The 27613-nt window shown below is 52.9% G+C and overlaps 10 protein-coding genes across 11 annotated transcripts; 3 read left to right on the top strand and 7 right to left on the bottom strand.

The window, feature by feature from the left end:
• Positions 1-145: 145 nt before the first annotated feature.
• Positions 146-4848, top strand: PV05_07352 (uncharacterized protein). The gene is made up of 2 exons (XM_013460166.1): positions 146-433; positions 490-4848. The coding sequence occupies exon 2, from the start codon at positions 559-561 to the stop codon at positions 1954-1956; it is 1398 nt and encodes a 465-aa protein (XP_013315620.1). The 5' UTR covers positions 146-433; positions 490-558; the 3' UTR covers positions 1957-4848.
• On the bottom strand, positions 2097-3924 carry PV05_07353 (uncharacterized protein). The gene is made up of 2 exons (XM_013460167.1): positions 3398-3924; positions 2097-3284 (listed from the first exon to the last, which is right to left on the bottom strand). Exons 1-2 carry the CDS (start codon positions 3467-3469, stop codon positions 2139-2141), a joined length of 1218 nt encoding a protein of 405 aa, XP_013315621.1. The 5' UTR covers positions 3470-3924; the 3' UTR covers positions 2097-2138.
• Positions 4849-6252: 1404 nt separating the features above from the next.
• On the top strand, positions 6253-7787 carry PV05_07351 (uncharacterized protein; the record flags this gene model as incomplete). The annotated part of the gene is made up of 1 exon (XM_013460165.1): positions 6253-7787. The coding sequence occupies one exon, from the start codon at positions 6253-6255 to the stop codon at positions 7645-7647; it is 1395 nt and encodes a 464-aa protein (XP_013315619.1). The 3' UTR covers positions 7648-7787.
• A 508-nt stretch (positions 7788-8295) lies between these two features.
• Positions 8296-10507, bottom strand: PV05_07350 (uncharacterized protein; the record flags this gene model as incomplete). Its single annotated transcript, XM_013460164.1, has 1 exon — positions 8296-10507. The coding sequence occupies exon 1, from the start codon at positions 10396-10398 to the stop codon at positions 8296-8298; it is 2103 nt and encodes a 700-aa protein (XP_013315618.1). The 5' UTR covers positions 10399-10507.
• A 2132-nt stretch (positions 10508-12639) lies between these two features.
• Positions 12640-13713, bottom strand: PV05_07349 (uncharacterized protein; the record flags this gene model as incomplete). Its single annotated transcript, XM_013460163.1, has 1 exon — positions 12640-13713. One exon carries the CDS (start codon positions 13711-13713, stop codon positions 12640-12642), a length of 1074 nt encoding a protein of 357 aa, XP_013315617.1.
• Positions 13714-15197: 1484 nt separating this feature from the next.
• PV05_07348 (uncharacterized protein) lies at positions 15198-16076 on the bottom strand (the record flags this gene model as incomplete). The annotated part of the gene is made up of 2 exons (XM_013460162.1): positions 15198-15868; positions 15920-16076. 2 exons carry the CDS (start codon positions 16074-16076, stop codon positions 15198-15200), a joined length of 828 nt encoding a protein of 275 aa, XP_013315616.1.
• A 1304-nt stretch (positions 16077-17380) lies between these two features.
• On the top strand, positions 17381-19761 carry PV05_07347 (uncharacterized protein). The gene is made up of 2 exons (XM_013460161.1): positions 17381-17498; positions 17597-19761. Exons 1-2 carry the CDS (start codon positions 17474-17476, stop codon positions 19459-19461), a joined length of 1890 nt encoding a protein of 629 aa, XP_013315615.1. The 5' UTR covers positions 17381-17473; the 3' UTR covers positions 19462-19761.
• Positions 19762-19878: 117 nt separating this feature from the next.
• Positions 19879-22421, bottom strand: PV05_07346 (uncharacterized protein). Its single transcript, XM_013460160.1, has 3 exons — positions 22127-22421; positions 21882-22063; positions 19879-21753 (listed from the first exon to the last, which is right to left on the bottom strand). The coding sequence occupies exons 1-3, from the start codon at positions 22262-22264 to the stop codon at positions 20340-20342; spliced, it is 1734 nt and encodes a 577-aa protein (XP_013315614.1). The 5' UTR covers positions 22265-22421; the 3' UTR covers positions 19879-20339.
• A 115-nt stretch (positions 22422-22536) lies between these two features.
• Positions 22537-24753, bottom strand: PV05_07345. 2 transcript variants are annotated; one of them, XM_013460158.1, is made up of 4 exons: positions 24403-24753; positions 24271-24347; positions 23795-24217; positions 22537-23737 (listed from the first exon to the last, which is right to left on the bottom strand). In XM_013460158.1, the coding sequence occupies exons 1-4, from the start codon at positions 24440-24442 to the stop codon at positions 22640-22642; spliced, it is 1638 nt and encodes a 545-aa protein (XP_013315612.1). In that variant the 5' UTR covers positions 24443-24753; the 3' UTR covers positions 22537-22639. The 2 variants fall into 2 exon arrangements, with proteins under 2 accessions (XP_013315612.1, XP_013315613.1); XM_013460159.1 differs by having other exon boundaries at positions 22537-24217.
• A 549-nt stretch (positions 24754-25302) lies between these two features.
• PV05_07344 (uncharacterized protein) lies at positions 25303-27252 on the bottom strand (the record flags this gene model as incomplete). The annotated part of the gene is made up of 1 exon (XM_013460157.1): positions 25303-27252. The coding sequence occupies one exon, from the start codon at positions 27250-27252 to the stop codon at positions 25303-25305; it is 1950 nt and encodes a 649-aa protein (XP_013315611.1).
• Between the last annotated feature and the right edge of the window lie 361 nt (positions 27253-27613).

Raw genomic sequence — 27613 nt, 5'->3', positions numbered from 1 at the left:
CTCGGGTTTTTTATGGATGCAACTCGTGGCAACTCTACCGAAGCACATCACGTGCCGATAAGACATACGGCAGAGCACACCTAAATGAAGTGCACTTTCAACTATATTTTTGTCTGAAGCCATTCTTGTCCTCGTGAGACTCCTGCGAGATCTTTGAGCTTCATCCCTGAGACTCTCTTGCATACATATGTGGTCTAATCGTCAAGATGATGCCGGCGTGAAATCTCTGGCATAATCAGCGGCTTATGTCCAGGCTCGCCAGTAGACTCCCAGTGACCCTCCAGCAACTACAAAGCCAACTACTACTACCCATGGCACAGGCAACTTCTGCCGGCCAGAGCCAGGCTCCTGGCATGAAGCTGACTGGCAGAGCTTTTTACGAAAGCATTGGGAGTCCCAAAATGATTGTCGCACCTATGGTCGACCGCTCAGAGTTCGTCTGTTCCTCCTTCCTGATCCGTTCTCAAACTATATTGACTCGTTTGCCAGGCCTGGAGACTTCTTACTCGATCCTACCTAGATAAAGAGCGATCGAAATCCTTGTTGGCATATTCGCCAATGCTCCACGCGCGGCTCTTCAAAGAGAGCCCAAGATTCCGGGACGAACACTTCCAACCTACAAGAAGCAGCTTAGTTTCGAAAGAGAAGTCTTCTTCGCCTGCTTGGTTGGACGGAAATCCAGAGCACGACCGTCCGCTCTTTGTACAATTCTGTGCAAACAAGCCTGACGACCTGCTCGAAGCTGCGCAGTACGTAGCCCCGTACTGTGATGCGGTGGACTTGAACTTGGGGTGCCCTCAGGGCATTGCACGAAGTGGTAATTACGGAGCGTTTCTGCAAGAGGATTGGGATACCATCTACAAAATGATCAACAGGCTGCACAATGAACTGTCAGTGCCGGTCACTGCCAAGATGAGGATATTGGAAACGAGAGAGAAGACACTCGACTACGCAAAGATGATATTATCAGCTGGTGCTAGCATCCTGACCGTTCATGGTCGACGCCGCGAGCAAAAAGGGCACAATACCGGACTTGCAGACTGGTCGATGATACGCTACCTACGCGATAATTTGCCTGCTGAAACCGTCATCTTTGCCAACGGCAACATTCTCAATTCGGGCGATATCCAAGCTTGCCTAGCTGCCACGGGTGCCGACGGCATCATGAGCGCCGAAGGAAACCTCTCAGATCCAACTATTTTTGCCGCACCTCCGATAGAATACAGTCCCCGAGAATATTGGTACGGGCCTGAGGGTAAAGGTGGGTACCGCTTGGACGCCGTCTTTCGACGGTACATGGATATTATCTACAAATACACACTCGGTAGATCGCCTCCGGAGCGTCCGCCGCTTTATATCCCCGGCGACGACAAGCTTGAATGCCTCCAGGAGAGGAATACGACGTCATCAGAGAACCAGACATCCAACAGCAAGAAACGAAAACGAGACTACAAGCCCAAGGCGGATCCAAACCTGAAGCCGATGCAAGGGCATCTTTTCCAGCTGCTCAGACCCATCGTGTCAGTACACACCGACATCCGAGATGCATTGGGCCGGACCAGGTGCGGAGATATGGAAGGGTTCGAGCGAGTTCTCTCAATGGTCGAGCTGGCAGTTATGCAAGGTCTTGATGGAGAAGCAAGTCAAGCCACAACTGAAACACCGGCTTCACAAGAAGACCCTGTTGCTGAGGAAGACATGACGCCCAAGCAGATAACAGAACTGAAGTACAAGAGACCTTGGTGGGTCTGCCAGCCTTACGTGCGGCCGTTACCAGAAGAGGCTATCAAGCTGGGGTCACTTCAGCTCAGCAAGAAGGAAAAAGCTAAACTAGCTTTAAGCGAAGCAGCGGAGACGAAACAAGACCCGATTCAGCGAAGTGACGACAGCCCGGATGAGCCGTCTTCTCATAATACTACCGGCGAACTCCCCAAGGCCGCGTTGGTCTGTGGATAACGATGAGCGCAAATGGATGAGTTCGAAGACGAGTTCATATTCCAGACTACCCAGAATCTACCAGGACCTCGATACCCAGACAGACTGCCTGCTGGCTATACTACGCTGTCGTCCGTGAGACCAGCTCTCGGTATCAACATTGTCAGATATATACCCTGAGCAAGGCAGCCTCATGCGGAGTTTTACTCACCCTTGCGCTTCTTGCGCGCCTCATCGTCGTCAGAGTCTGTCCCGTCCTGACGTTTGCGCTTCTCTCCGTGCTGCTTCTTCTCCTCGTCGTCGTCATTGATGCTGCTGCCGACTTCCATCTGCTCATCGACGGCCGTAGAGCTATCGCGCTTCTGTCTCTTCTGACCTTCGTCGCCGTCCTCGGATTCTCCCACAGAGTCGTCGTGCGTGCGCTTCACACCAGCGCTCGAGACAGGGCCGACAGACGGTGCTTGACTGGCACGCCGTTCGTTGTCCATGGCTCGATACTGTTCCTGGATCAGTTGACGAATCGCATCTCGAAGCTCAGGAGCAATGCTGCCGTCTCGATAGTTTGCTTCCACATCCTGGATCAAAGCGTCTCGGAGAGTTTCAGGGAATTGTTGTTGACCGCGTCTGAACCCAAGTTGGTCCAAGTCTCTCTCGGTTGTGTCCACATGGTCATTGAAGTATGAAAAGGCCGCCGCCTGGAGACCTTCGGTGTCGATGGGTGATGCAGATGGTTCGGGAGACTTCGACTTGCGACGCACTGGAGAGCCTTTCGCAGGTGGTTCGGGGGTCCTCGACAGACGAGGCACCGGAGAGCTTCTCGCAGGTGGCGTTGCAGGGGAGTCTCCGTCTGTCTTGCCGCCCAATGTAACATCCGGCTCTTCTTCCTCTTCTTCGCCTGAAAGCGACCGAGCCTCGGGGCTCCCCACCTGTTTCTTAGCCTTTTCCTGCTTTCTCTTGGTAGATGCCTCCATTCTAGCGAAATAGCGTTTGTCCTCGGGGACCTTGAAGTCATCAACGATGGCTCTGGTACGACCCCGTTGAGTCATGAGAGCAGAAGCCTCGCGCGGCTTTCGTGGTTCCTTGGAGCCTGGCAGAATCTTGCCCACGAATTTGTCGTTCATTCGCGTCGCCCATTCTTTCTTCTTGTCGTTGGAAACTGTCAGAGGAAGGAGCTCGGCTTCGGTCTTGTTTGGGTGGGCCTTCTTCTCTTCCTCCAGGAGTTCCTTCATCAAGTCGTAAAGGAGGGCAAGTTCCTCTTCGGACCATTTCTGAGATTTGTCGCGCCTGGAGACGTTCAGGACCCTCGCCTGGTTTTGACGCCACCAGGAGTTCAACAAAGTCACATGTTTCTGGTTCTTCCAGTCAAAAAGGGTACGCTTCGAGTTCGGGCCAGGGGCTTGGTCACCACGCTCGGGCCAGTAGAAATCGGTCTCTTTCTTGAACATGTTGAAGTTGTACTTACCTTTGGAAATGTACTCCATGATAAATCTCCGAGGATTGGTCGCCGATGCCTTTGCAGTGTCTGGGTAGTCATCGATCATAAACCCGTCTGCACGATCTCTGGAAGGGGACGATGGTGTTGACGAGGATTTAGACGAGCCATCAGAGTCATCATCAGAGTCGGAGGGGAGAAAAGTGTCTCGCTCACTGCCCCAATTGCTGTCGGAGCTGGAGGAGCCGGAGGAGGAGGAGGAGAAGGAGGAGGAGGAAGAACAAGAAGAAGAGTCGGAATCGTCACCACCAGGATCCTTTCGTGGTACACAAGCTTCTGGTGTTGGCTTCTCCATTCTCTTACCGTCGGTGCCCATCCTCATCCCGTCAATCGCGACGTTGTTACGCCGTGGCTGGCCCGTGTAGGGGGGCACGCCATCGACATACCAATCGTAGACGGCTCTGATCAGGTCAAACTGGCGTTCTTCCAGGAAGACCAACAGGGAATACCAATCGGGTCGACCGGTTATATTTATAAATTCCGCCAGTCTCTCATCCCTAGCCGCCTGGTTCTTCTTGTCTTCGTCATCCATGTCCGCGGCTTTCTTGTTGGCAGCAGCCGGCAGCTTCTTTCGCATGTGGTCGAAGCGGCGAGCAAGTTCGCGCAGGACTCCGTCGGCCGTGAGTTTCTGGAAGCTGGCGGTAGCCAGGTCGAAATCCCAATGATTCTGGGTGAGCCACAGACTCGCTGCCGAGCGGTTGATGGTCCTGGTCTGCTGGCTTCGGTTCCTTACCCATTGTTGGAGTGCCAAGGCAGCGTCGCGACGCTCTTGCTCGGCGTTGGCGTTCCAGCGGACACGCGAGGCGTCGAAAAGGCCTCGGGCCGTGTCGTCGCCGGCGTTGCTGTCACCGTCGCCAGTCTCGAATGCGAGGTGGTTTGCTCGGACCGCGGTGTAGTCGGCCACGGCGGCGTCGATGTCCCAGTTGTGGATTTTCAGGAAGTATTCCAGGATGGGACGGTCGACAACATAGGGGTATAGACTTCGTCGGAAAGCGTCGATGCGGTCTCGCTGTTGGGTCGGTGTAGGAGTGGTTCGGGCCTGCCCGCTGTTAGTCCCATTGCCGCCTGCAGTGGATTGATTATTGGTGCCGGACGCTTTGCCGCCTTTTCTGGGAGCCATGTTTTCGCAAGAAGTTGTCAGTGTTTTGATTACTGTTTTTTCTGTACCGAGGATTCTCAATTAGTGGAAATGGCGACTTGACTGGTTTATTGTTGCGGGCGTTGGCACTTACCAATGTAACGTGGTATTGGGTTGTAGCTATAGATGATCACCAGGACCGTAGAGCTTTTAGAGGAGTTGTTGGTTGGAGTAGTGTGTTGGGAGAAGAAAGGTTCGAACACGTTGTGTGTGATGGGAAGGCTTCGAGTGAGGTGCGAGGTTCGCATAAAGGGTATATATATATGAGTTGACATAGTCGAACGTCCCCTTCGTCGGTTTTGCAATAAAGGAAGCAAGTGGCTGTGTCTCCTTTCAAGTCCAGCCTCGCACAAAGCGACAGGCCCGTCACGTGACTCGGTTTCCTTTGTGTCCATTGTCGAGGCGCGGCTGGTCAAACAATGAAACATGGAGAGCAAGTATTTTCGAAATAGTGCAATAGTGGAGGTTGGAAAGAACTCCAGGGTGCGCGGAGCCTTCGTTGTGAGGAAAATTGAAGATGTTGGAGAGGTTGCAAGAATTGGCCCCGGAGGTAGATGGGAAAGAGATAGTATCAAACGGCAGGGCTGGCAACTTGCGTTTCTCTGATATCTGCCAGTGGTATGTGTGGTAACGGGTCCAGTGTAGACGATTGAGAGAAGGACGGACAAAGAGAATCGTCCGTAAAGGGAGGTGGTGGATCCCCAAACAAAGACAGATAAAGACTTGAATACATCAGGCCAGTCGTGCGATGGTTGAGATTATCCCAAAGCACACTGGAAGAGCATGACTGGCCACCATGGCCATGCTTGAGGCCTCGGGCTTGGAGAAAATACGTAGGTGGGCCTCGTGGAGTTGTGAAAGAGAGCTCGCAGGCTTCTTTGAGAGCTGAAAGCGTTGGCGTAAGCCCTTCTCCCGTTGCGATGCAAGAGATTGCGTGTTGGCGAGGATTGTCTGTTCGATTTATGTTGCTTTTGCCAGTTTTGAGATAGCCGTAATCAGCCGTTGCGAGGAGGAGGAGGAGGAGCGGGAAAGCCAATGGGATTACCAAGGGGGAAGGAGAATCGATACCAACTGCGGCTCTCCCTCTTTCATCATTTCGTAGGGAGACGCCGGGGACATTCAAGTGTAACGAGAATGGCCAGCAGGTCCATGTCGAGAATGATATCGGGTTGGTAGATGCTTTCCAGCCCTTGCCCTAGGGTCCTTCCCGACTGCACTGGTGAAAATCTGTCCATATCCTCTTAGTTTGACCCGACCTGTACATCAGCCTGGTCGTCTGCCGAGCATCAGTGCAGCGTATTACGAGGGCGGTGACATCTCGTCAATGAGTTGCATGTTCTGGCCAAACGCCCTGGTCTTTTGGTTCCGGAGGGTGGTGCCAATTCATACTTTCAGCACGGCCGATCGTTCGATACGATCGTAGTAAAGGTATACAGCTTCGAGAACTCTTCGAACACACTGGACTCGTTCATCTCGCCAGTGATGCAGCTATTTGAACAAGCCTCTCAAGAATATTGAGGATGGACAACACTGAGATACGAAATGGTGGCTATATTGAAGTCATTTAAAGATCACGTGATTGTCATTTGACTTGAGCGGTCTACACGATGTGGACTTCACCTTTGTCTTGTGGTTGATTTTCAACGGCGATTCTGTCAACCTGTTTGACTAAGTCTACGTCTTCACAATGACTGACACCAAAGGATGGGCAGCTCTGCCGTTCGAGCTTCAACTCATTATTGCCAGTCTCCTTGACCGCAATGACCTCAAATGCTTGCGTAGCATCCACAGCCGCCGTGGGCTTGCAGCGACCGCGATTCTGTTCAGCACCGTGCATATCAGCCCCAATACTCGAAGCTTTGCTCGTGCTTTGCAGGTTGCTCAAGAACCACATTTGGCGAGTTATGTGCGACGGCTCGTATATCATATTGGTATTATCGAAGCCGTGTATGGAACGGACACTTACTACGGAGAAGAGGATAACTTCTACGAGCAAGTATACCAGTATGAATGTTATTTGGAGGAAATTGACGCCCAGGAAGCCTTCTTGGAGCTGGACGAGATTGAAGAATTGTCCCGCTTGACAAGCAGGCTTAACAACTTGGAATCGATAGCTACCATCCGAGATGAATACGACCCATTCCTACCACCACACGGATACATAGAACAACGTACCGGTCTGCCCGCCATAGGTTTCTTCGAAGGAAGACCTTTCGCGTCTCTTTTCGAGGCCACCGCCGGCTCGTCCATCAACAAGCTTCAAGGAGAAGCGCTGTCCTGGGGCGTTTTCGCCGACGTCAACGCTTTACCAGACACATCCTTACGACTCGGCCGTCTGAAGGAGCTATCATTGGGCCTTTACATCACGGAGCTAAGTAACTGCAATGACCCACGAGACACTTTGCAAGCCATGGGGCACTTTTTGGGTCACTGTACCAACCTCGAAGCTCTCTCCCTCGACTTTGACGAATTTCCCTTCGACATCCTCAGCAAATACTATGAATGTGTGTCCCGAGCATCCCTTTACAAATGTCGCTTTCCACGACTGACGCGACTTTCACTGCGGGGCCTCATCACTTACGAGGACAAGTTCATCTATTTCTTGGAAGCGCACAGTTCCACCCCAGTGGATCTTACGCTGGCAGACCTCATGGTTGTGGGGACCTCCAACGAGAAGGATTCGGTGTCGTCCACTTTGTCGGCTTCCATCGTTGGCGAGAAATACTCAAGCAGCACAGGATCCGTTGTGTCAGTATTTCAAAGAATCCACGATGTATGCAATCTGAAGCGAGTCCGACTCCGGGGGAATTTCACCAATCGTTTTGATGAGTCGTGGTATGTCTATGAGTCGATTTCGGAAGGCTTTGTGCCTCAGATACGACGCTTTTTGTGCCGGCAGGGACCATCGCCGTTTCCTGCACTAGGAGAGTATTGTCAGATGCAGGAGGACACTATGAAAGATTGGGATCCACCCCCCTACGATCCCGAAGATCTTGGACCCAATGGATTTGGTCCCCACCCAGCCGCGGAGCAGTTCTGCGACGATTCTTGGGAATGGTGTCCTGAACTATTATCTCGTTGACGAGACTGGAGTACGACCAGAAGCATGCCTGTTTTACCCTTTAGCAGATGCTCCCTGAAAACAGGGAAGATACAGGCCGTATACCCGGGGCATCAAGACCGATGGTAGCTCCCCAGTATACGTCGTAAGCGTATGGAAAAGCCTTACCAGCCTATAGAATAGCGTGGGCGAACGGCAGGGAGTGCAGCGGAATGAAGGGAGTCTCGATGGGTGACTTGAATACACGCTGCATGCATGGGTAGTATAGCACCGATTTTCCGAGTGGATTATACCCTTACCAGTAACACTATCATACCTTTCACAGCCGAGATCGATGCTATATCTAGAGCAAACGCCCTCTAGCGATATATCTGTGGGAGCCGCCATCTCAGACAGCCTCTAGACGAGTCGGTGCTGTGGGCTTACGACAGAGAGGTGATTTGAGTAGCAAAAGAGGTCCCGAAGAGGGCAAATACAGGCTACATTATGAAAGGGAGTTGGTCCCTATTAGTCCGGCGACGTACGCCGTTGCCATGGTGTCGTCTGCAACGGGAGCGAACCGGGAATTCAAGCAAGGGGGCAAACAATAACATTCTGATTAAGCATGGCGAACCTGCGCACGTGTATCTGGCTACTCCTACTCCTCCCCATCCGCTATCCCCCCCACCCCTATAAATCCGAGTCGGGCTCGCTCTCCAGACCATCACCCTCGTTCCCGTGCTCATACCTCAAGCCAAAATGCTTGCAGTGCGCCTTGATCCTCTTGCGCTGTTGGTTGATCATCTCCTCCGTCCGCTGGGGACGAGGCACCACACCGACGCGGCTCATGTCCTTGACCTTGGCCTCCCACATGATATTGTACCGCAACTGCTGTGAGCCGTCGGGTAGAGTGGTCTCCGGCCTCGTGTCCGCCGGATTGCGACGTGCGATCCACTTGAGGAACGTGTGCCTGCCGGCGAAGGTGTCATTGAAGCGCTCCACGAGCGACTCTCTCTCGGCGGCGGTGAGGGCAATAGGGAAGCTGGTGCCGTCTGCGAATTTGGTCTTCGCGTCGGCATACGCCGCCGGCGAGCTTTCGTTCGGGTCAAAACGGTTCTGTGACGCCCAGTCATAGAACCTCTCCTCGATCCGCATGGCTTCCTGCTCCGTGAGCCAGGCGAGCTCGTACTTGTTGAAGGGAGTGGTTTCATCCCGGACCTTTTCGCCGGTGATTGCTCGGAAACGCTCTGTGCGCCATCTGTTGAGCTTGGTGATGTCTGCGGAGTTGTTCCAGTCGAACTCGTTCAGAGACTGGTCGGGACTGTCTGAGAAGCTGTAGTTGTGTCTGTTCCGCCTGTCCTTCTGCCTTGGTTCGTCCTCGTGTTTGTCGCCCGGGCGGCCGAAGTAGATGGTGTGATACTCTCCCTTGCGGATGTATTCGATGCGCAGCTTGGATTCGTCGGGAGCACCTCTTCCAGCGGGGCGGCGGTCTTCGTCGATGACGTACCCTCTTCTGCCGGTGCGGCCTTCCATGGTGTCATAGTCGCGTCCTGGCATGTTATCTGCGTCACGACGAGGATTTCGCAAATCCGGAGCTGCAGCTGGTGTCTCGGTCCCTGGGACCATGGGTTCCGGGTGTTGTGGCAGCGGCACCTCGTCATCGTAGTGTTCGAACCTGCCGTTGATGACTCTGCGAGGTCTGTTCGGGTTCCATGATCGCATTACAGTGTCGTTGGCCTGGACCTGAAGTCCGCCACGCTGGATCCATTCATCAATGGCCAGTGCCAGATCCCACCGCCGTCTTTCCAGTACTCGTCGAGCTGCTTCCACGCTGTTGGTCGATGTGATGGTGAGGAACTCTGCCAATCTCTGATCTCGGCTAGGCTCCCCATCTGGTTGAGTCCGCATGCGAGCGATCTGCTCGGTAAGGTCGTCGAAGGGATCGCTGCGATTATTCGTCTGACCTGCGCCATCGTTGGCCGTGTCCGAGCCGCGCGCCCCAATGTCTCTCGAGGTTTCATCCAAGTCCCAGTTGTTCCGCTGAAGCAGTAAGGCCATGTTCGCATTTGAAGTGTGGAGCTGTGGTCGTTGGCGACTTCTGAGACCTTGTTGCATGTCGTGAAGGAGCCGCAATCTTTCTTGCTCGACGTTGTCGGCTGCTCGATTCCATATTGGTGTAGTGAGGCCCGTTGCTTGGTTATTATTTTGGCTCTCCCAGTAGACCGCGGCTGCACGGTTGACGTCCCAATTGGCCCAAGTGAGGAGCTCGCTGAGGGCGTAGTGTCCGCCCCCACGGGGGAATCGGATCTGGTTTCTGAGGGCTTCTATGCGTTGGTTTCGCTGAGCTCTGGTCGTAGGTAGAGGTGGTGGTGCCTGTCCATTAGGAGGGTATGCTTGGGGTCGGCTGACAGGCTGTGGTCTGCCCAAGACACCTTGCACCCATGGTGGAGCTGCTCGAGCTATCCCAACATCCTGTGCCTGTGGTGCCTGTGATGCTTCTGGTGCCTGTGATGCTGGTGGCGCTCGCGCTGCACGGCCAGTTCTGGCTCTCTTTGTCGGTTGTGGAGGTGGGTCCGGGCTGGTTGTTGCAGCACGCTTTCTCTTCGCAGGCTGGGCTCTGCCCCGAGGTGGCTGGTTTGTGTTGGCAGGTCCAGAAGATGGTGCAGCTTGTCCCGAAGTCGAGGGGGCTTGAGCTCCCTGCTGGTTCTGCTGTCCTCTTACTCCTGCATTTTGGCGAGTCGATCTTTTCGGAGGTTGCCTCTGGGGTTGCTTCTTGGGTTGCTTGTCGCCCATTGTGTCTCAGGAGAAATGTCCAACCTTTCAGCTATGGAAAAGAGAACAAAGAGAAGAGAAGAGAACTCTTGTGGGAGCCTTAAGGATGTTTGTACTCGCGAAGTCGCATTCTCTAGAGAGACGAGACAAAAACAAAATTCTGACCGCGGATGGCCATTGCCTGTTTTTGGCGCACATAACCGCGCTATGCCGTCTCGGTCACTGACTGGAATGCGCATATTCACTGGAAGCTCTGTCCAATGTTTACCGCCCGGCAGGAAAATTCTGTCAATTGGTATGTCATTGTCTGAATGTTGTGAATGAGCTCGGGAAACTTACCGTCGTTGGTTGAGGCCAGGCTCTGGACTCCCTGTCCCCATCGCTGCTGGCGCCGGCCCCAGGCCTTTTGATGTTGGCATTTCATATATACATAGTGATATGGAGAAGAGATGGCGAGATGAAGTGAGAAAGTGAAAAGGGAGTGAGTTTTGTATCTTGCAACCCCTCGCTTCCCCTCGCGCGATCCATGGTGTTTGACATGTTTGCACTGCAGTCTGCGTCCGCTTGATTCCGCGAGATTCCGCAGACAAGAAGGCAAGTGTGTGTCCTATGTTCAATTGTGGTTGCTTGATTGGCCAGCCAGACCAAGGAATGAGGACGCAGATAGTGTTGCTCTTGTGCCAATCAAACAGCAAACCGTCAGCGTCTTTGGTACGGCCAGGTTAGATGGAATGCTCGGGACATAGGGTGCTTGTCCATCGTCACCTACAGTAACCAAGGAAGCATCTTCCGCTCCTCGGCATGGCTGCAGCAAACATGTCTGCTTTAGGCAAACAAGGCTATGGAACAATCCCTGGCAACGCCATTTCCCCGGGCGTGGCAGCATGCCGGAGATTGGAGATTCCTGAACCTTTGTCCCGGAAAGGTGGCGCTATGCTGCATATGCTGCGAAGACCCCGAACAAAGACATTGTGCAGTTCTGCGTCGAATACCTAGGGTCAGCACGCTCAGGTAAGTATGTATCGTGGGTCGAAATAAGAATGTAACATGTCTTGGCGCCAGCCTTGCCCCTGAGAGATTGCCATCCAGGCCAGTCAAGGCCAATGCCAGAAGGACCCAACAACAGCCTCGGGGAAAGCCGAGGTCAGTCGCGTTGCTGGCATCTATTCGAGTTCTGCGAGTGCAGCTTTGACTCGCCGGTCGCCTTCAAAGCCTAGCAAGCTCTTGAGAAACATTTTCGACAGTCTCTCCAGCTTCACAGCTCTGCTAAGCAAATGGGCACCATGAGCCGTCCTGTTGCGACGAACGAACTTTGATGCTCCCTCCGACCATGCGGACTGATTCAGGGAAATAGACTGAAGTCCCCACTCCGAATCGAGAGACACTGACCAAATGCAGGTGTCTGCCCGTCATTGGCGATATGTGAGGCTGTGACTATGGCCAGGAGACATGCGCTTGGTGTCGCGCAGTTGCAAGAAGTCAGACAGAGTCATCGATCTATTTTTCTTCCTATGCTTCTTCAAGGACTATTGTGAGACACCTGGGCACTCATGATATCCTTCAAGCCCAATACCCGGAGCGAGGTTCGGAGTTGAGTCATCAGGGATGCAGCGAGTACATCTTTGATGACCTTTCGATATGGCCGATGCAGGAGCGAACTTCAATTCAAGACAGACGACTTTCACCATTGAGATGGTTTACGGAAAGCGGAAGCCTTTCAAACGGTGTCTCCATCTGGCACCGGCGGCCGACATCCCTGGTTGGCGCTTGTTATTCGGCTCTTGGGGTACTTCGACAGCTAGGCCTTCTAAGTCTAGTAGATGCCTGCATACTCTGCGATCTCTAGGGGTTCTAGCTGTCATCGTGAATCAAATCATCCTAAGGTTAGAGGCAGTGGCTTTCCGATGCCGGCGACGGGACGGACAGTCTCTTGCACATAGTCTCGGATCGGGCAGACTCGGGCACATTGGCGAACATTTAGGATACACCAAGGGCAGAAAACCACCTCAGTTCAAGGAGAAAAAGGGAGAAGAAAAGCAAAAAGAGTGAATGTGATACTGTTTCTCAATTTCGCTTTGAATTACATTTCGCACTCTACTGTGGTCAATTTCAGCGATAGTGACCTTGCATTCGAAGACCTCTTCGCCAAGATATTGCACTGCTTCCATTGGTCGTACTGAGTAGACATCCAATCCAGGTCCATCCAGTTTCGATGCTCCCATCCTCAGTTCGGTCCAGTCTTGCTTGCTGGTCTCCCGTCGCTCAATCTACCTCCATTGGCATGAGGTCCTCCTCCCCATCGTCAATGCCCGACACACGTGCTCCCGGGGCTCGTCTCGCATCGTACTCCACCTGCTCCTGCTGTCTGACAGCTTGGATTTTCAGCGCAGCGTGATAGTTGCCCAAGGTCTGGATTCGGTTCCCCTGGTCGTCCAACTTGAACTTGCGGTCGATGTAGGTAGTGATGAAGTTGCCCTTTCGCTCCGGGCAGGGGTTGATCTCGCCGGGAAGGTACCGACCCTGGAACACCTCGTTGTAGAAGCGTGTGATGGCTTGAGTGTTTGGCGGAGCACCTTGCTTGAACTCATCGATGTGCTCGCCAAACGCGTTGCGGACCAGTCGCTCTTCGAACTTCGTGTACCGCGTCCGCTTCACAGCTGCCGGGATATCCGGTGGCCCGTTGTAGTACCTCGAGATGTCGTTACGCCACTGATTCAATGCTCGCATATGATCTGCGTTGTTCGCATCAAATAACTCAGAACCGGGAAGTCGAACCACCCGGCTGCCCTTGCCATCACCAGACCGCGCCGGGATGGGAAAGGCTAGCATCGAAGGCTGGAAGGCTTGACTCGAGATAGCGTTCGCCTGTTGGTTCAATTGCTGATAGATCTGAGCAGCGTTGGCGGATCGCAGGCTCTCGTCAGATTCATACTGTTTGATCGCCTCCTTGACGTCCCATTCGTTGCCTTCCAAATACCACAAGGCTTCTTGCACGCAACTGCGGGTTGTCATGGCCTTCAGAACCGCCTCGATCTTATGCTCCGCTTCAACGTCAAGGGTGGAGGTCGCCAAACCTGCTTGAACGAAATTTCTCAGAGGGCGGTGGCGGAGAAGATTGCTGAACCAAGTTGATGGAGCTGGTGGATCTGCAATAGGTGGATTCTGGCGAAGCGAGACCAATATGTTGGCCGCCTCGATGGCCTCTGGATCTTCCTCGTTGCTCATGACATCGTCTAGTGAATTGGCGCTGTATTGAACTGGTGGCTGGGAGCCGAATAGTTCAATCAGGGCCTCTGCTGCAAGAAGCTCTTCTTCAGTTCTGTTCATGTAAGACATTTTGGTGTTAACGAGTTGAGAAGCTGCGGTGATCTGTTCTCGTGATCCAGTATTGAATTGCTTGGAGACTTCAAACCAGAACGGAGAATGGTGCGGTATATATATCGACAACAAGACGGCTCTCCACCGCCTTATTGTGAGGCAGTTGTCTCCGAAGCAGTGCATTGCGGCTTTGTGGTCGGTAAGGCTGTGTCCCATTTCTGCCGCTCCCTTTGTCATCGATGGTAAGGCATTGTACGGAAGACAGGCATTGTTACCAAAGAGCGCTTGTCGTTCAGAAAGCCAGGGCTCCTCAGTCGAAAATGCTGCCTGCCTGAGATGTGGGCATCGGCTTTTGTGGTAAACATCCACTCAAATGGTAGCATGTAGGCGATGCTCATTTCAATTCTGCCGCGTCGAGCCTTCTTGGACGGAGGTTGTAGCAGCTCTCATCTGCCCGGAGCACGCCGCCTTTCTAGGAGTCGGGAATCCTTGTGGGTCGAGGCAGGTGTACCACCATGAGGAACTCGTCGACACATTATTGTAGTCCATGGTGGCGCCTTCACGGCCAGAATTCACGTCGGAACCCCAGCCGAAGCAGAAGCTCGCCGAGAGCATCCTTTTCCGACCCATGTACCGAAGCCACGGCTTCGAAGTTCTAGATACTGATGTCAGGCGTTGTCGCAGAGTTTCAATGTCGAAAACACGTCTTACCAAGCCATATCGAGGAAGGGACCAGTCACGAAACAGAGATGCTTAGAGACCGCTCTCTGAAGCACATGATATGATATATATATCCACCTAGAGGCCTTCAGCATCAGCGCTGGTCCTCAATGTTCTGGGTGGGAGAAGGTAAAATATGAAGAGCTGCTCCAAGGCAAGATGCAAAGTTCGGAGATAATGATGGGAGAGTCGTGAATCCTGGGGACCCTTGCAGGCGAACAATAATCGTCATGATCATTCACAAACATGACAATGCTGCCAAAATGAAAACAATGGTTTCTTTCGCCACGTTTTGTGTTCAAACAATCCTTCTTTGTTCAAAGGGACCAACAATGCACAATAACCACACAAAGAATAGCATAAGCAAGCACAGCTCACCTCAAATTGATTGTTGAGGGATGCTGCGTTGACAACGCGCCTGTTTCAACGCCATGGCTCTGATGTCGCTTTCATTGGGCGAGCCGCGAGGCAACAACAATGATTCGTTCAACAAGGCATCGACACCGATTGCCACCAGGTTGTTTGACTCGTCCTTGTTCCTAATGACCGGTCGATATGCTCCGTCATTGCTCAGTATCCTCCTCGGCCGTCTTCGGCATTGTTGTCCCCTTGCCTTTTCGGCCTTGCAGAGGAACACGACATCATGCACTCCCAGTCTGATCAGACTGGAAAACAAGTAAGAAACCAGACGTCTGACTCCGCAATCACTACCATAGAAGTCCCCGATGTACATGATCGACAACAGACTCCAGTCAAGTCTCAAGGTCGGATGATTCTGTTCCTCATGGATAACTAGCTGACTGCAGCTGCCAACCATCCTCGGCAGCCTTGGGACGCAAAGCCACGGAGTACCAAGGAAGCGTCAGAGCCATGACAATTGCCATGAGCAGGGCATCGAGAGCATAAGCTGGCCACTCGTGCGCAAGAAGATATCCATCTTGTCCACCTTTATATTCTGCCAGGCGATAAATGTTTCGAGCTGTGATCAACACGCCCACGGCATAAAGTGACATTAACGTCCGACCCAAAGGTAGGCCTGCAGTCTCGCAAGATCGCCATAGAGGCAAAGACCGGACTCGAACGTGGAAGACCACGGCTGCCAGAATGAAAAGGGCGAAGAAGACGATTTGCAGGCCAAGACCGACAAGAATGATGTTTGAACCTCGGTCACTCTCGTCTTTAGTGTCGGCGTTGACCAACATTGCAGCGCCAAGAGCCTGAACCAGAAAGCACAACACATCGCCAATAACGAAGATCTTCGTTAACCAGGTGGTGCGGATGAGGGAGTATTGCTTTCCACCAGCGGCATTGATCAAGCGGCCTAGAAACATGTAGACCGATGCGGCGAAGAGAATTGGTGCGAGCAGGATGAGCAGCGTCTGAACAATAAAGGGACCCTTTTCATCGAGATGGTAGTGGGAGTATGCACGAGCGGCGAAGCCAAAGAGCTCGACTGCAAAAAATCAATCAGATCAGTATCCATGATGGTGACAATCCAACTCACAGAAGCCCCCAATAACAATGGCGGTTGCGAACCACTTCCTTGACTTGACCAGGAAGAAGACGTGGGCTGCAGTCAATATGCCGAACACCAGGGCTGCGATGACAGCAGCCGGGACAGAGGGAACATAGTGCTTGTAGGGGTTTTTCTCTTCAGCCATATTGTGCAGCAGGAGATGTAATCAAGTTGTGGAAGTCACTGGAGATGCTTACCAGATTTGGCTCATGTGTGTGGGCGGCACACACAGGTCTTATACATGTTGTATGGCCGGGCATTGAAAGCGCCGACTCCTGATTCTGATACTGCCGCCGAGCTTCATCTTTGTTGTTTGAGGCTGTGCACGAGCATGCAGAATCCTGACGGCTGGCAAGATACTGGAAGCGGGACTCGCTAAGGAGTTGTACTTGTGAATACTGTTTTGTGCTCCGTACTCCGTACGTACAGACAATTTCGCAAAGATTGCCGAGTGCTGCATGGCTCGCTTGCAGCACGTTCAACCGTTGCACGGACTTGTCTGAGACAAGCGTAGCCCCCTGATGTATCGATGCTCAAAGTAGAAAGGTGCCAGGTACGCGACCGGCGCGTTCTGTGGTTGGTCCAGAGCCTATTGTTTGCATATAAATAGTGAAATGTCTGAGAGCCGTGTATATCGCGCTCTTACTTGGGACAGTTCCTGCTTCTGAACGAAAAGGCTTGTCAAGCTTGTTTTGGGGGTAAAACCGACCGTTCTTGAAAGTAGAATCTCCAAAGCTTGGTTGAATTTGAAGTCCCCCATCCGTGTCAGGGCTGAGATTGTCGCAACAGATGGAGTAGCCGAGGAGCTCCGAGAACTGGGCAGGTCGCAAGGCACAAAATTGTGCCAGCATAAACCTGTCGACAGATCAATGAAAGCGACATTCCCACCACGGACCAGCAGGGACGTATCCGCATTATTGATGGCCAGAGAAAAGGTGACCTTCCCCTGAGTGAGGCTGAGCAACAGAATCGAAGTCTGCCTTGTCCTATCACAGTAGCGTCCGCGTATTCGGGTCTCTTTTAGGAAAAGTACGTCGGAATGTTCATTCTCAGGATATGCTCCGTGTCCGGAGCATGCTATTGAGATTGACGGTGGTGTTCTGCAGCGTCATACCGGTTGGAACGCATGGTCTCTACCAAACATGTGGAAACGAAAATTGGTTTGGATCATGGAGACGACAAACATGACGAGTACAAGCAATCATCCCAGTCCCTGAAATTGCTACGAAAGCAAACTCCAAGCATAAATGAAACGTGTCTCCTCATGACACCATTCTAGTATCGCTCCGGGAACATCTGGATAAATAAAGGCTCGCCGAATTGTTGTGTATCTGTGAATGAATCAAAGAGCCGCCAAGACTCAATATATATATATTCATCACGTGGACACGCTTTGAGACGCGTTGCTCCTTCACGCGTCTCCATTTTGACAATCACTGACAGACTTCAAGAATGAAAGAGCAAACACCGCCTTACGAAGCTGTCTTGCAGGGCAAGTAGGGCCGAGGTGATCACGACGGGGAGGTGCTGTTTGTACCGTGGATGGCAAACGAAGACATGGGAAAGAGTGAGAAAAGCCGTCAACAACAACACCCTTGTTTACCTTGTTTCATCCACCCTTTGCGCTCTAGACGGACACCATGCTGATCCGTGATATTGGTATAGCATTGCAGAGGCCTGTCCTCTCTCCAGATGGCAGGCTCCTGGCAGCCATCTCAACAGACCAGAAAATTCACCTCGTGGACCTCGCCGAGGCCACCAATGGCCGAAGAGCCATCTCGGCAATCAAAGTCCCCAAGGGGGCCCGGCCATTCTTGAAAGAATGCCACATCCTGCGGTGGTCTCCAGAGACACTGGTGCTGCCGGGAGAGGCGGACGAAATCCTCTCAAACACTACATCAGAATGCGATTTGGGCTTGACGTGGTTGTTGCTCTCGGACGGCGATCGTTTGATCGCGTTGAGCACCGATCTCAAATCACCAAGGATGATGCCCGGGGCGCCCGACAGCGAAGACAACACCAAATCAAACATACTCGCCGACTACGAGCTGGGAGCACATTTTGGGAAGCTCAGCCTTGCTGAGTTCGTCTTCAACCACCGACACGCCTTGGTGATTTTCGAGTTTGGAACCACCGCTGCGATACTCAGCCTCGTAAAACCACAAAGAGAAGATGTACCACATATCAAATTTCCAGACTCCCGGAGCTTCGCCAATGCGCCCGAAGCCAAACACTTTGCGCTGCTCAGACGCGAGAAAGGTCGGGACCGGGTGACGGTTTTCGAGATGGGACAGAGCAATAACATCACCTACCACTCGTTCGACACCAATACATCCGATGCCCAGAGTTTGACGTGGTGTCCGGCCAAAGATCCAATAATCGCGGTCTGCGACTCGGCTGCATATGGAGCCAAAGTCTCCTTTTTCACAGCACAAGGCCACGCCCTGAAGCAGCTGGACATTTCTTCTGAAACATTCACAAAGAGTATTGAACCACCAAGTCAGCCTCTGAACATTGACATGGAAAGCCTGGGTATCACACACTGGAAGTGGACGCGGGGCAGCAAGGAGGACAACAGAACCCTTCAAATAACCGTCAACGGACAAAAGCAAGTCCTGATCAGATCGCAGACCATCAAGAGCATGTCCACGCAGACAATCACAGCATTTACCCACAGAGACGTTGTCGACGGGTCTCAGACATTTGTATGGCAGGAAACGACGCACTTACCAGACACTTCCACCCCAGTCTTCATCCGCCAGACCGGCACATTCGATGCATCGGACACGCAGAGCGAAAAGCCATCAGACTCCACCAAACAATCCGGGCACACAGCACAAGCACACATCGACATCATCTCCCCGAATGCCAACCACACAATCATAGCCACACGTATCCGCACAAGCCCACAAACTCTGTTCCTCTGGAAACTATCCGAGATCAACAACGGCAACACTCAGCCTCACACGGTTCTCATCTTCACACACCCCATCAAACAAGTCCTCTGGCATCCGACCTTGGCCAACGTCCTCATCATCCTGACCACGACTAAAACACCACGCCTGTACGCATGGTACCAAGAGCCCCTCGCACCCATCACGGGCATCATCCCGATCGACGGCGCAACAACGACCCCCATTCCTAATCATTCAACGAACTACTCCGCCACCTGGCTTTTGGGTTGCACAAGACCAGACGACCATCGGTGTCCATTCATGCTCACATCCGCAACGGCGTATGAAGTCGGATATATCGCCAGCCACGAAGGACGTCTCGTGTTCGAAAGCATAATCAATCGCTCTGACAACATGTTCGATGGCCCTGGCGCTATGCCAGACGGTGACGACGAGACGACGAGCATGTTATTCGAAATAGACACGCCGAGCCGGCGGCCTACTGGCAAGGACCTTCTGAACCCAGACCGAGGCCAGAAGCAAAAGAAAGCGAGATTCGAAGTCGAGCCAAATCCGAGAACGGATAAAGAGGGTGAGGTGTTTGCAGAGGCCGGGTATGCTTATTCGCGCTGGTGATTGCGATTGCGATTGCGATTGCGAATCATCATTGTGTGGACACTACGATTGAGCTTGGAGAGAGAAAGAGAAAGAACAAGGGCTTTCAACCTGAGCCCATTTCCGCTAACCATGGGATATTCTATTCGACGTTGATGACGACGACGATGACGATGACGATGACGATGACGATGACGATGACGATTGCTATGGCTATCGAGTAGTGCGTCTCAAGAGATGGGCAATGGCAGCACAGGAAGTGCCCGGCTTGAGAATCTTTTATCTGTACGCAGTACAACTAGCGAAATGACCATGACAATCATAATGACACTGACAGTGACACTGAACCGAGTCCATGGAATACCAAGTTACTGTATTAAGAGTGAGACTGCGAGGCATCTGCAGCTGATGGCACCATCGACTTCGTCGTGATGAGACCGCTGCTAGAGATAAGAGAGTCGTTCTGAATCCTTGATGCCGTGGGTACTTCGTTTGTCAGACCTTTCGAGTGGACCAGTCAATCTATCATGCTCGTCTTTGTCGCTTGCCCATGCCCTTGAGGCCTAGCTGGCTTCCCCCCAGAAGTCTCACTTTCAAGATTCGATGACTCTAGCCCCAAGTTGTATCTCATCTCACTTCGACTCACTCTTCCGCAGAATCAGGGGGCTTGATGAAGGCGCGTCATCTACCTACATGGGCCTTCGGAAGACCTTCGATTGTTGACACCAGACGGATTTCACTCCTACCTCGAGCGCTCTGGTCAGGGGCAAGCACAATTCCCGGCGTTTTCCTTGCCTTTTGCATGAGGCATTCTATGTACAGCCTCAAAACTGTCGACAACTCGCCAACTCGACGCCAACACTAGTCACCAATATCGACACACCAACAAATACACTGCACTAAAACCCCTCCTCAATCTGCCCTGCCATCTGCGCCGGCGAACCCAGCCCATCAACCGGCTTGTCCAGATTCTGCCCACACTGGACCTTCCAATTCTTGGGCGTGTACCCATCGACGACCCTCTTGAACGCCTCAAACGTACACAACGTCTCGTCACCCTGATAATTGTTCCCGGGCTGCGCGCAAGCAGGCACCTTCATCACTTTATCGTTATACCGCACACGCACGTAATACCCGTCAAGCCGGCCCTTTTGCTTCTCCGACAACTCACTCCACGCGGACCGTGCAATCAAATCCTTGGGTGGGATCGATGTGGCTATGCCCGAGGAACCACGACTCAATTTCGGGGTCGACAATGGATCCGAGCCAGACACAGACCCGGATTGCAACTTCTCGGCCGGATCGGGGTGAGCTTTGGGCGATTTCAAGCCCAAGAACGACGCAAAAAGCCCTGGCTTCACCACCTCCTCTTCTTTCTGGCGCTTGGGCTCTGTGCTCGCCGGAGTTGTCGGCGTCAAGAAATCCGCATCAGCATGCTTCCCGTCACCGCCATCGGCACCGGCCTTGCGAAACAGCTCAAACGCAATGTGACTCGTATAAGGTGGCCACTTCTCGCCGTTGAACGCGCCCAGACTCGTCAACACACCGGCGAGCGTGGTGTCATGACATCCCGACATGGCGAATCTGATACCCATCTCGCCTCCTCTTCCTTTCCCCAGCCGTCCATTCTCACCGCCGATTTCATTGATACTCAACCCCGCGCCCTCGACCTTGGACGTCATACGTTCGACAATGTCGCCCATCAACCCGCCAATGCCCAGCATCCGGTACTCTCTGTTCTCATTGTATCCGTGAAACCACTCCTCGACGCCGATGCGGTCGATGATCTCTCGGGCCTTGCTGTCGTAGAACTCCCTAGGCAACCGGGTCTCGGGTCCATGCGCGAGCGTCGAGTTGATCGTGTCCATGATGCCCGACAGCCTCGGGTGCGAGTCGACCGCGACGGTCTTGTTGCTGCTCTCCGGCATCCACTTCCCGATCAACTTGGTCAGGTATTTCATGTCGTCCGTCTCGTTCCACCGGTCCGCCGCGCGCTGGGCAAAGGCCCGCGAGAGCTGTGCGAAGCGACGACAGTTGCCGTCGTTCGGGAACAGCGTCTCGTCGGCCGGCGTGCGCGTGACGATCGTGGGCGCCGGGAACGACGCCGTGCGTGCCGTCAGAGGGTACATGCCCCAGAAAGTCTGCTGCACGGACTCGAGGGCTCGCGGCAGAGGCGTGGCCCGAAGGTAGATCAGGTCGGCGTTGGCGATGAGTTTCGGCATGAATTGAAGCTGCTCGACGTACAAGTGGCGCAGGCGCCGGCCGAGTTCGTACGTTGTGTCGCGCCCTTTGTCTGTGAGTTCGCCGAACTGGCTGTATACAAGACACACAATCAGTCGTCAGTAACCCTACTCGGCTATACATGACTTCGGTATGATATGATTGTCGTAGGTGTTGGTGTTGGTGTTGGACTGGATTGGATTGGAATTGTGCATTATTACCATATCCCATCGACTTCACCAGCCGGGCCTGCAGCGACGAGCGGTCCATCGTCGTCGCCGAATGTTTCTAGTCTTCTTCTCCATTGTAGGGAATCCCATCTCGAGATGTCGTCGGTGGTCATGGTGACCGATCGCAGGCGTTGGGCGGCATTGCAGTACGGCCAATACGCGGGGAGGCCTGCCTGAAGGACGAAGCATGAGTTAACTTGCTGTATGCACAGAATTTCCGGTCGACTGTCACTTACATTGCCAAATCGTGCAGATACAGGCGCTCGTTCACCGTGTCGCAGGAGGACCTGGACTAAACGCAGCTCGAGGCCCTTAGGATAGAACTTGTCGAGCTCTTCCTGCGTGTAGGGTGAGCGGGGTGCGAGGGTCGTCATCTTGAGATATTCATAGCTTGGGCCACTGCCAGGTCCGTGGATAGCTATATCATTGGAATGCAGGCGATAGGAAACCAGGAAAAAAATAATCGTATCGGGATAAGGATATCTTGATGAGTAGCGAGGAGAAATTGTCGAGGGCGGTCGTTTACTTTCGTACACTAGGCATTCAATCGAAACCGGGGATCCGGGGGCGTGCATCTACGGATCTTAGTACGCACATACTACGAGTAGGGCCGGATACAGTGCCGAAGAACGTCGATCGAGGCAGATTTGTCCAACAGTTCAAATCAAATCCAATTCATCCGAACATACAGTACACGAGGGTATCTGATAGACAATTTCCAACGCTGACTGATCCTAGCATCTTGGTGCTCAAATACGCATGTCGTTCATCCGTCGTCCAATATTCTCCGACCCGTCGACCGGGCTCACAGGATTACTACCGTACGGACCATTGTGTTCTCTCTGCTCGCTTGCACTAGGAGGCGGACTGCTACCATGCATAGTCAAATGAGCGGCCGAAGAGTCCTGCCGCGCCATATAGCTTTGCGTTGGCTGATAGTTTGCATTGTACGGTCCTGGCCTGTGCTGCTCGCTGGACAATTCACTGATGAATTGATTTCCACTGGATTGCTGTGCTCGGCTAGGCGGCGTCTCATCGCTCAAGTCAATCAACCCATTCGACTGCTTTTGGTCTGGCCCGTTCCCAGCATCGTCGGTGAAAGGGTTCTCGGGCACTCCGTACGCAAAAGCTTGAGACTGAGGACGGACTCGTTGTGGGATTGGAGGTGCCTGCTCGGGTGCTGAATAGGCATCGGCGTAGTCGTAGTTCATCGGAGGGGATTGATTTCTGACTGCTCCACGAGCTCCCGGAGGCGGTCCTGGTGGTGGCGCAAAGTGTTCTGGCGTCTCTTCTCGTGGCGGGCTGACTGGACTTGGGATCGTGTCTTGTCGGCGTGGAGGTGAGGTGGGATACGGTCTGTTGTCGTGGAGGGAGCTGCTGCTGTAGACATTCTGTCCTAGATTGTGCTGTGGCAATTGTGAATGATTTTGTTCAGCTGGAGGCTCTCCAGAGGGTTGAGGGCTCGGCGTCGCCAATCCATTGGACTTTCGCGCTTGGAGGACCGTTCTCTGGTGTTTGGACATGGCAATATTCAGCTGATCATTCGTCTCAATCAACGTGAGCATGGTATCTGGATCGGGAGCTGGGTTCTGGCAATTCATGAAATTCTGAATGCTCCTCTGCGCATTTTTTGCCCGATCTGCAAACTCCGACACCAAATCGTTGGCCAACAGCTCGGACTGCGGAGTGGACTGGACCGTCTGAACAAGAAGTCGAGCAGTTGTTTTCGCCTCTTCGATTCTCGATACTAATTCCTCAGGAGGTGGAAGGGTTTCACGTCGTCGACCCGACCCGTGCTGCTGGTATTGGTATTGCCCGGACGGTGGAGGAGGAGGAACACGGTAATTCTGTTGGGGATCAGTGAGATGATCAGGCCCAACGGCTTCCATAGAAGCCCAACCTACCGAAGGACGGATTGTGTTTCGTTTGCCTTTCTCTTTCTTCCACATCTCCATCAATGGACCCAGAGTGTCATTGCCAGGCGCCTTCTCGAACTCGAAGTAGTCCAACGTCTCTCTCAGGATCTGTTGTACGCTTGTGTCCTTCCCGTCCCGAAGCAGTTCCTTGACTGTATGCACGAATTTGGTGTCGAAATTCTGCGTAAAGACGTGGCCAGGGTTGTCGGTCAGGATGCGGGCAAGCATGACAGCATTGTATTGGGCGAAGCCTCGCGTATAGTTCTCTTTCGACAGGTATCGGCGCAAAGTAGCAGCGGCTTCTTTCGCAGCAGTTGGACTTGACTCTGCGGCATCGACGATGGCTGGTAGATGGAGGTATTCTTCGCCGGCGGTCTCGGAGCCAGGTGCGCCTGATTCACAGAATGCAGACTGCATAAGGGTCAGATATTTGCCAGGCCAACAGTTCCCCGTGTGATGCATACCACTTCACGAACGACCACGGCTTCTGGCGAGTCGCCTTGCGGTAGAACGATTTGCGAGCTTCCACTTCGCTCTGGGCCTGCGCATAGGAGTCAGCCTGGCTCAGCGTCAATGAGACCACGGTAGGCGCATACTGTTACTCTTCTTCTTGATGTTTCCAAGAAACTTCTTCATCTTGATCACCCAAGTCTCCAAAAATGCAATCGATTTGCACTAAAGCAGGAAGCAGAGTAGGTAATGCCGGTCGATGGAGGTACGCCTGAAGAGGTCAGGCTGTTGGTAAACAGTGAGGTCAGGCGGGTATTCCGATCTGGTGAAGGAGGAATTGTGGAAACTTGCAGGGGGCACAGCGCAAGAGCTGGAGATCTCCCGCCCGCGCGTAAGGGTTCTGGGCCGGGGTTTCAGAATAACCAAGGTCCCGGGGGAGCTTGAGTGGTCGGGGTGGTCAATGCTGCAGAAAGGATGAGGATCTCGGTAAAACAGGGATCGCAGGAGTCAGAGAAATCAGATGCTTTATCATTCCGTTTCTTCACACCCATCCAGACTATCTCAAGATGGCAAACAGATGCCGCGTCAATGCGTTAGGTAGCAGTGAACTTGATCTTGGTCAGCCGCGCATACTTCGCTTGGCTGTCCACGCTGTCGAATGCCTCGTCGTCAGCTTCAGACCCGAGATTCTACTGTGTACTATCTAGGCACAGTAGAGTGTTCACATGCGTAAAGCGCTGGCCATTCGGCTTGCGATGCCTTCACTAGGCGAGGCTTATGCATGTTCGTCATCCGCCCAGACCGATGCATAACATCTTCTGTCATTATTCTATTCCTTCGGTGGCATTGCGTCGCGCAACGACAATATAGTGTCCCACTTTACCACCTAGACTACGTGGTCAACTAGGCGAAGCATTGGTTCACCCTCGCCACCAGAGCATCGCCTTCATGAACTAGGATACGAAGGAGACTCTCCGTATGGGATACTCAGATTGCGACTACCTATGAGTCCTGCTCACTATCCAATCTAGCCTAGCTCTTCCCGTTCACCACGTAAAGCTCTCCTCGTTCATCTCCATCGCTGCCAGATGAATTCTACTCCGTACCGCCGCTCTGACCTCGTCTGCCAATGCTCCTGGGCCGCAAACGCTGACCATAATAGCACCAATTCTGAGCGGTATCACTTCGTCAAGAATTGTTCCTGGGTCGACCCTACCTTTCACAATTTGCATCGTCGGTTTGCTCTTTTTGTGGTTGATTGGTTGCGTCGGCTTACTGACGTGGACAACAATCTTCAAAACCTCGCGTCGACCTTCCATATGCAGAATCTCATTCATCCACGGCTTCACCCACTCCATCTGCTCAGTGTCTCGAATAGACCAAATCAGGACCATCTTCCGCGTCGCCACGGTTTGCGATCGTGCACCTGCCAGCAGGTGTCGAATCTGGATGAGATGATGAGTGATTCCAGCTCCCCCAGCAAACATCACGACCGTACCATAACTCTCAAGTGAATCATGCCCAGCATATGGTCCTTCGAGGAAGCCTCTGAGCTGCAATTTCCCACCAATCTGTGCTCGAGCGGCTTGGTATAGCTGTCGTGTCATGCCGGTACGTGCTGCCATAATGAGGGAAATGCTCGTAGGTGCTAGCGACTTGCAGACTGAGGTTGGCAGTGATTGTCGTTCAAGTGAGTTTGGAGTTTTCGGGCTGCTGAGCGGAGGATAGTGTCCAATCTCCGGGTCCGTCTCAATGTTTGTCCAGCCTACCGAGAAGGGGTGCGACATCCAGAGCGAGATCGCCGGGAGGTAAGCGTAGACGTGACTTCCGGGTCGGATCGTGATATGTCGGGGCAGCTGGAACGTGACCCGGCATGCGTCTCCAGGTAAGGCCTCCACAAACGCCGTGGTGATACCGCCTTGCCGAGAGACATTCAGATGGATTAGTCGACTCAAACGCCACACACGCTCAAAAATCCACAACAATACTGTTGCCAGGATGCATGGATATGCAGGCAACTTGCCTATATCCAGGTGGACATAGACGCCCAGCAAAACCAAGAAAGCGCAGGCTTGATGCACATGCAAGAATGTCTCGTAAAAGGCGTGTCTCAGAACGGAGAATGAGTGGAAGGCCAGTACCAGCATTGCAAGCAGGCCGATAAGACCGTAAAGGAGAAAAGGATTGTGGTTGAAGATCTTTGGGCTTGCTTGATCGCCTTTAGCCTCGATATAGGCCACCATCCAAGCCAAGAGATGGACCGTGGCTTCGACCACGACAATCCTCCCAATCCAGCGATGAAACAGGTTGAAGGTGTCGAAACTGACCCGCAGAATTCGAATCGCAAGGTTGTTCCTCGAAGCGAGTACCACAAGCGGAATGAGGTTGACGGTTGCCAGGATGCCGCTTCGCCCACGGAGTTCGGCGAGCACGGCGCCTTTCTGGGGAGGATTGTAGTCCAACATCAAGCAGTATACCAGATTCGAGAGTGCGTACAAAAGCAGCAGTAGGGAGTGTATTCGCCCTGGAAGCGTGCCGTAGTTGTACGCACTTGATAGTTGGAATTCCCGGTTGTGTCGCTTTTTGCCGAGTGGAGCATAGACAATGTGCTTCTTCAGCCAAGGCCAGAGCGTGTTATGGTCGACTGCGTAGTATCTCTGCTGAGCAGGACTCGCGCTCATGCAAAAGATGTTGCGAATATATGACACAAACAGCTGTGCAAGTCGGAGCACGAAGACTGTGCCCACCGCAATGCAAATTGACAGCCAAAGCATCTGAACCATTTTGCCATCCATCACTAGATTGACGCCGTGAAGTCCAGTGTAGAAAGGAGGTGTTTTCGGTGGGTTGAAGGCAGTAAGGTTGTGGAGAGTGGCATTGTGTAGACTTCTTCCGAGTCGGTGATGGTGGTGGTGTAGGTGCTCATATAAGAACGAGCTGGAGTTTCGAAAAGTTTGATGAGCCGTGTCCAGCACGACAGAGTCAACTGAATCCATTTTGCCAGTCTCAAACACAATTGACTCGGATGATTTGGAAAGCATGCTCTTTCCTGCAGATGCCAAGGTCCACTTTCTAGACAGACAGTGCAGAGCCGTCAGGCGCTTTGTCTCGCCACAATGGTGATGAAACAAACGAAACCTTTACCCTCTTGAAGCCGTCAACAAAGAACTGGGCAAAGAACTGCATCTAGAACCAAGAATACTTTATTTCTTGAATCTTGTGTGCAAAGACAAAGGGAACCGTAGGAAAGAGGCGACAAGGTCAGAAGTATTTGGTCATGCAGAGGCGCAGAGTCTCAATAACAGATGCTGCTTCATCCCGATGCGGCATCAAATAAACAAGTCAATAAAACGCCCA

The sequence above is a fragment of the Exophiala xenobiotica genome (genome assembly GCF_000835505.1).
Source record: "Exophiala xenobiotica strain CBS 118157 unplaced genomic scaffold supercont1.4, whole genome shotgun sequence".
NCBI lineage: Eukaryota > Fungi > Ascomycota > Eurotiomycetes > Chaetothyriales > Herpotrichiellaceae > Exophiala > Exophiala xenobiotica.
Note: the sequence above shows the minus strand (reverse complement) of the source record. Positions and strands in the feature narration are given on the sequence as shown.

What these genes read in the sequence shown, in the direction of transcription:
- PV05_07345 (XM_013460159.1), bottom strand. Translation starts at nt 24,442, where the DNA reads ATGAAGAAGTTTCTTGGAAACATCAAGAAGAAGAGTAACA. An exon ending in CATCAAGAAGAAGAGTAACA is followed by an intron (nt 24,348 to 24,402) that starts GTATGCGCCTAC and finishes TCCTATGCGCAG; the next exon opens with GCCCAGAGCGAAGTGGAAGC. An exon ending in CCGTGGTCGTTCGTGAAGTG is followed by an intron (nt 24,218 to 24,270) that starts GTATGCATCACA and finishes ACCCTTATGCAG; the next exon opens with TCTGCATTCTGTGAATCAGG.
- PV05_07346 (XM_013460160.1), bottom strand. Translation starts at nt 22,264, where the DNA reads ATGACGACCCTCGCACCCCGCTCACCCTACACGCAGGAAGAGCTCGAC. An exon ending in TATCTGCACGATTTGGCAAT is followed by an intron (nt 22,064 to 22,126) that starts GTAAGTGACAGT and finishes TTCGTCCTTCAG; the next exon opens with GCAGGCCTCCCCGCGTATTG. An exon ending in GGTGAAGTCGATGGGATATG is followed by an intron (nt 21,754 to 21,881) that starts GTAATAATGCAC and finishes TCTTGTATACAG; the next exon opens with CCAGTTCGGCGAACTCACAG.
- PV05_07353 (XM_013460167.1), bottom strand. Translation starts at nt 3,469, where the DNA reads ATGACTACCCAGACACTGCAAAGGCATCGGCGACCAATCCTCGGAGAT. An exon ending in CATGGAGTACATTTCCAAAG is followed by an intron (nt 3,285 to 3,397) that starts GTAAGTACAACT and finishes TGGAAGAACCAG; the next exon opens with AAACATGTGACTTTGTTGAA.
- PV05_07352 (XM_013460166.1), top strand. Translation starts at nt 559, where the DNA reads ATGCTCCACGCGCGGCTCTTCAAAGAGAGCCCAAGATTCCGGGACGAA.
- PV05_07347 (XM_013460161.1), top strand. Translation starts at nt 17,474, where the DNA reads ATGGCAAACGAAGACATGGGAAAGA. An exon ending in AAACGAAGACATGGGAAAGA is followed by an intron (nt 17,499 to 17,596) that starts GTGAGAAAAGCC and finishes ATATTGGTATAG; the next exon opens with CATTGCAGAGGCCTGTCCTC.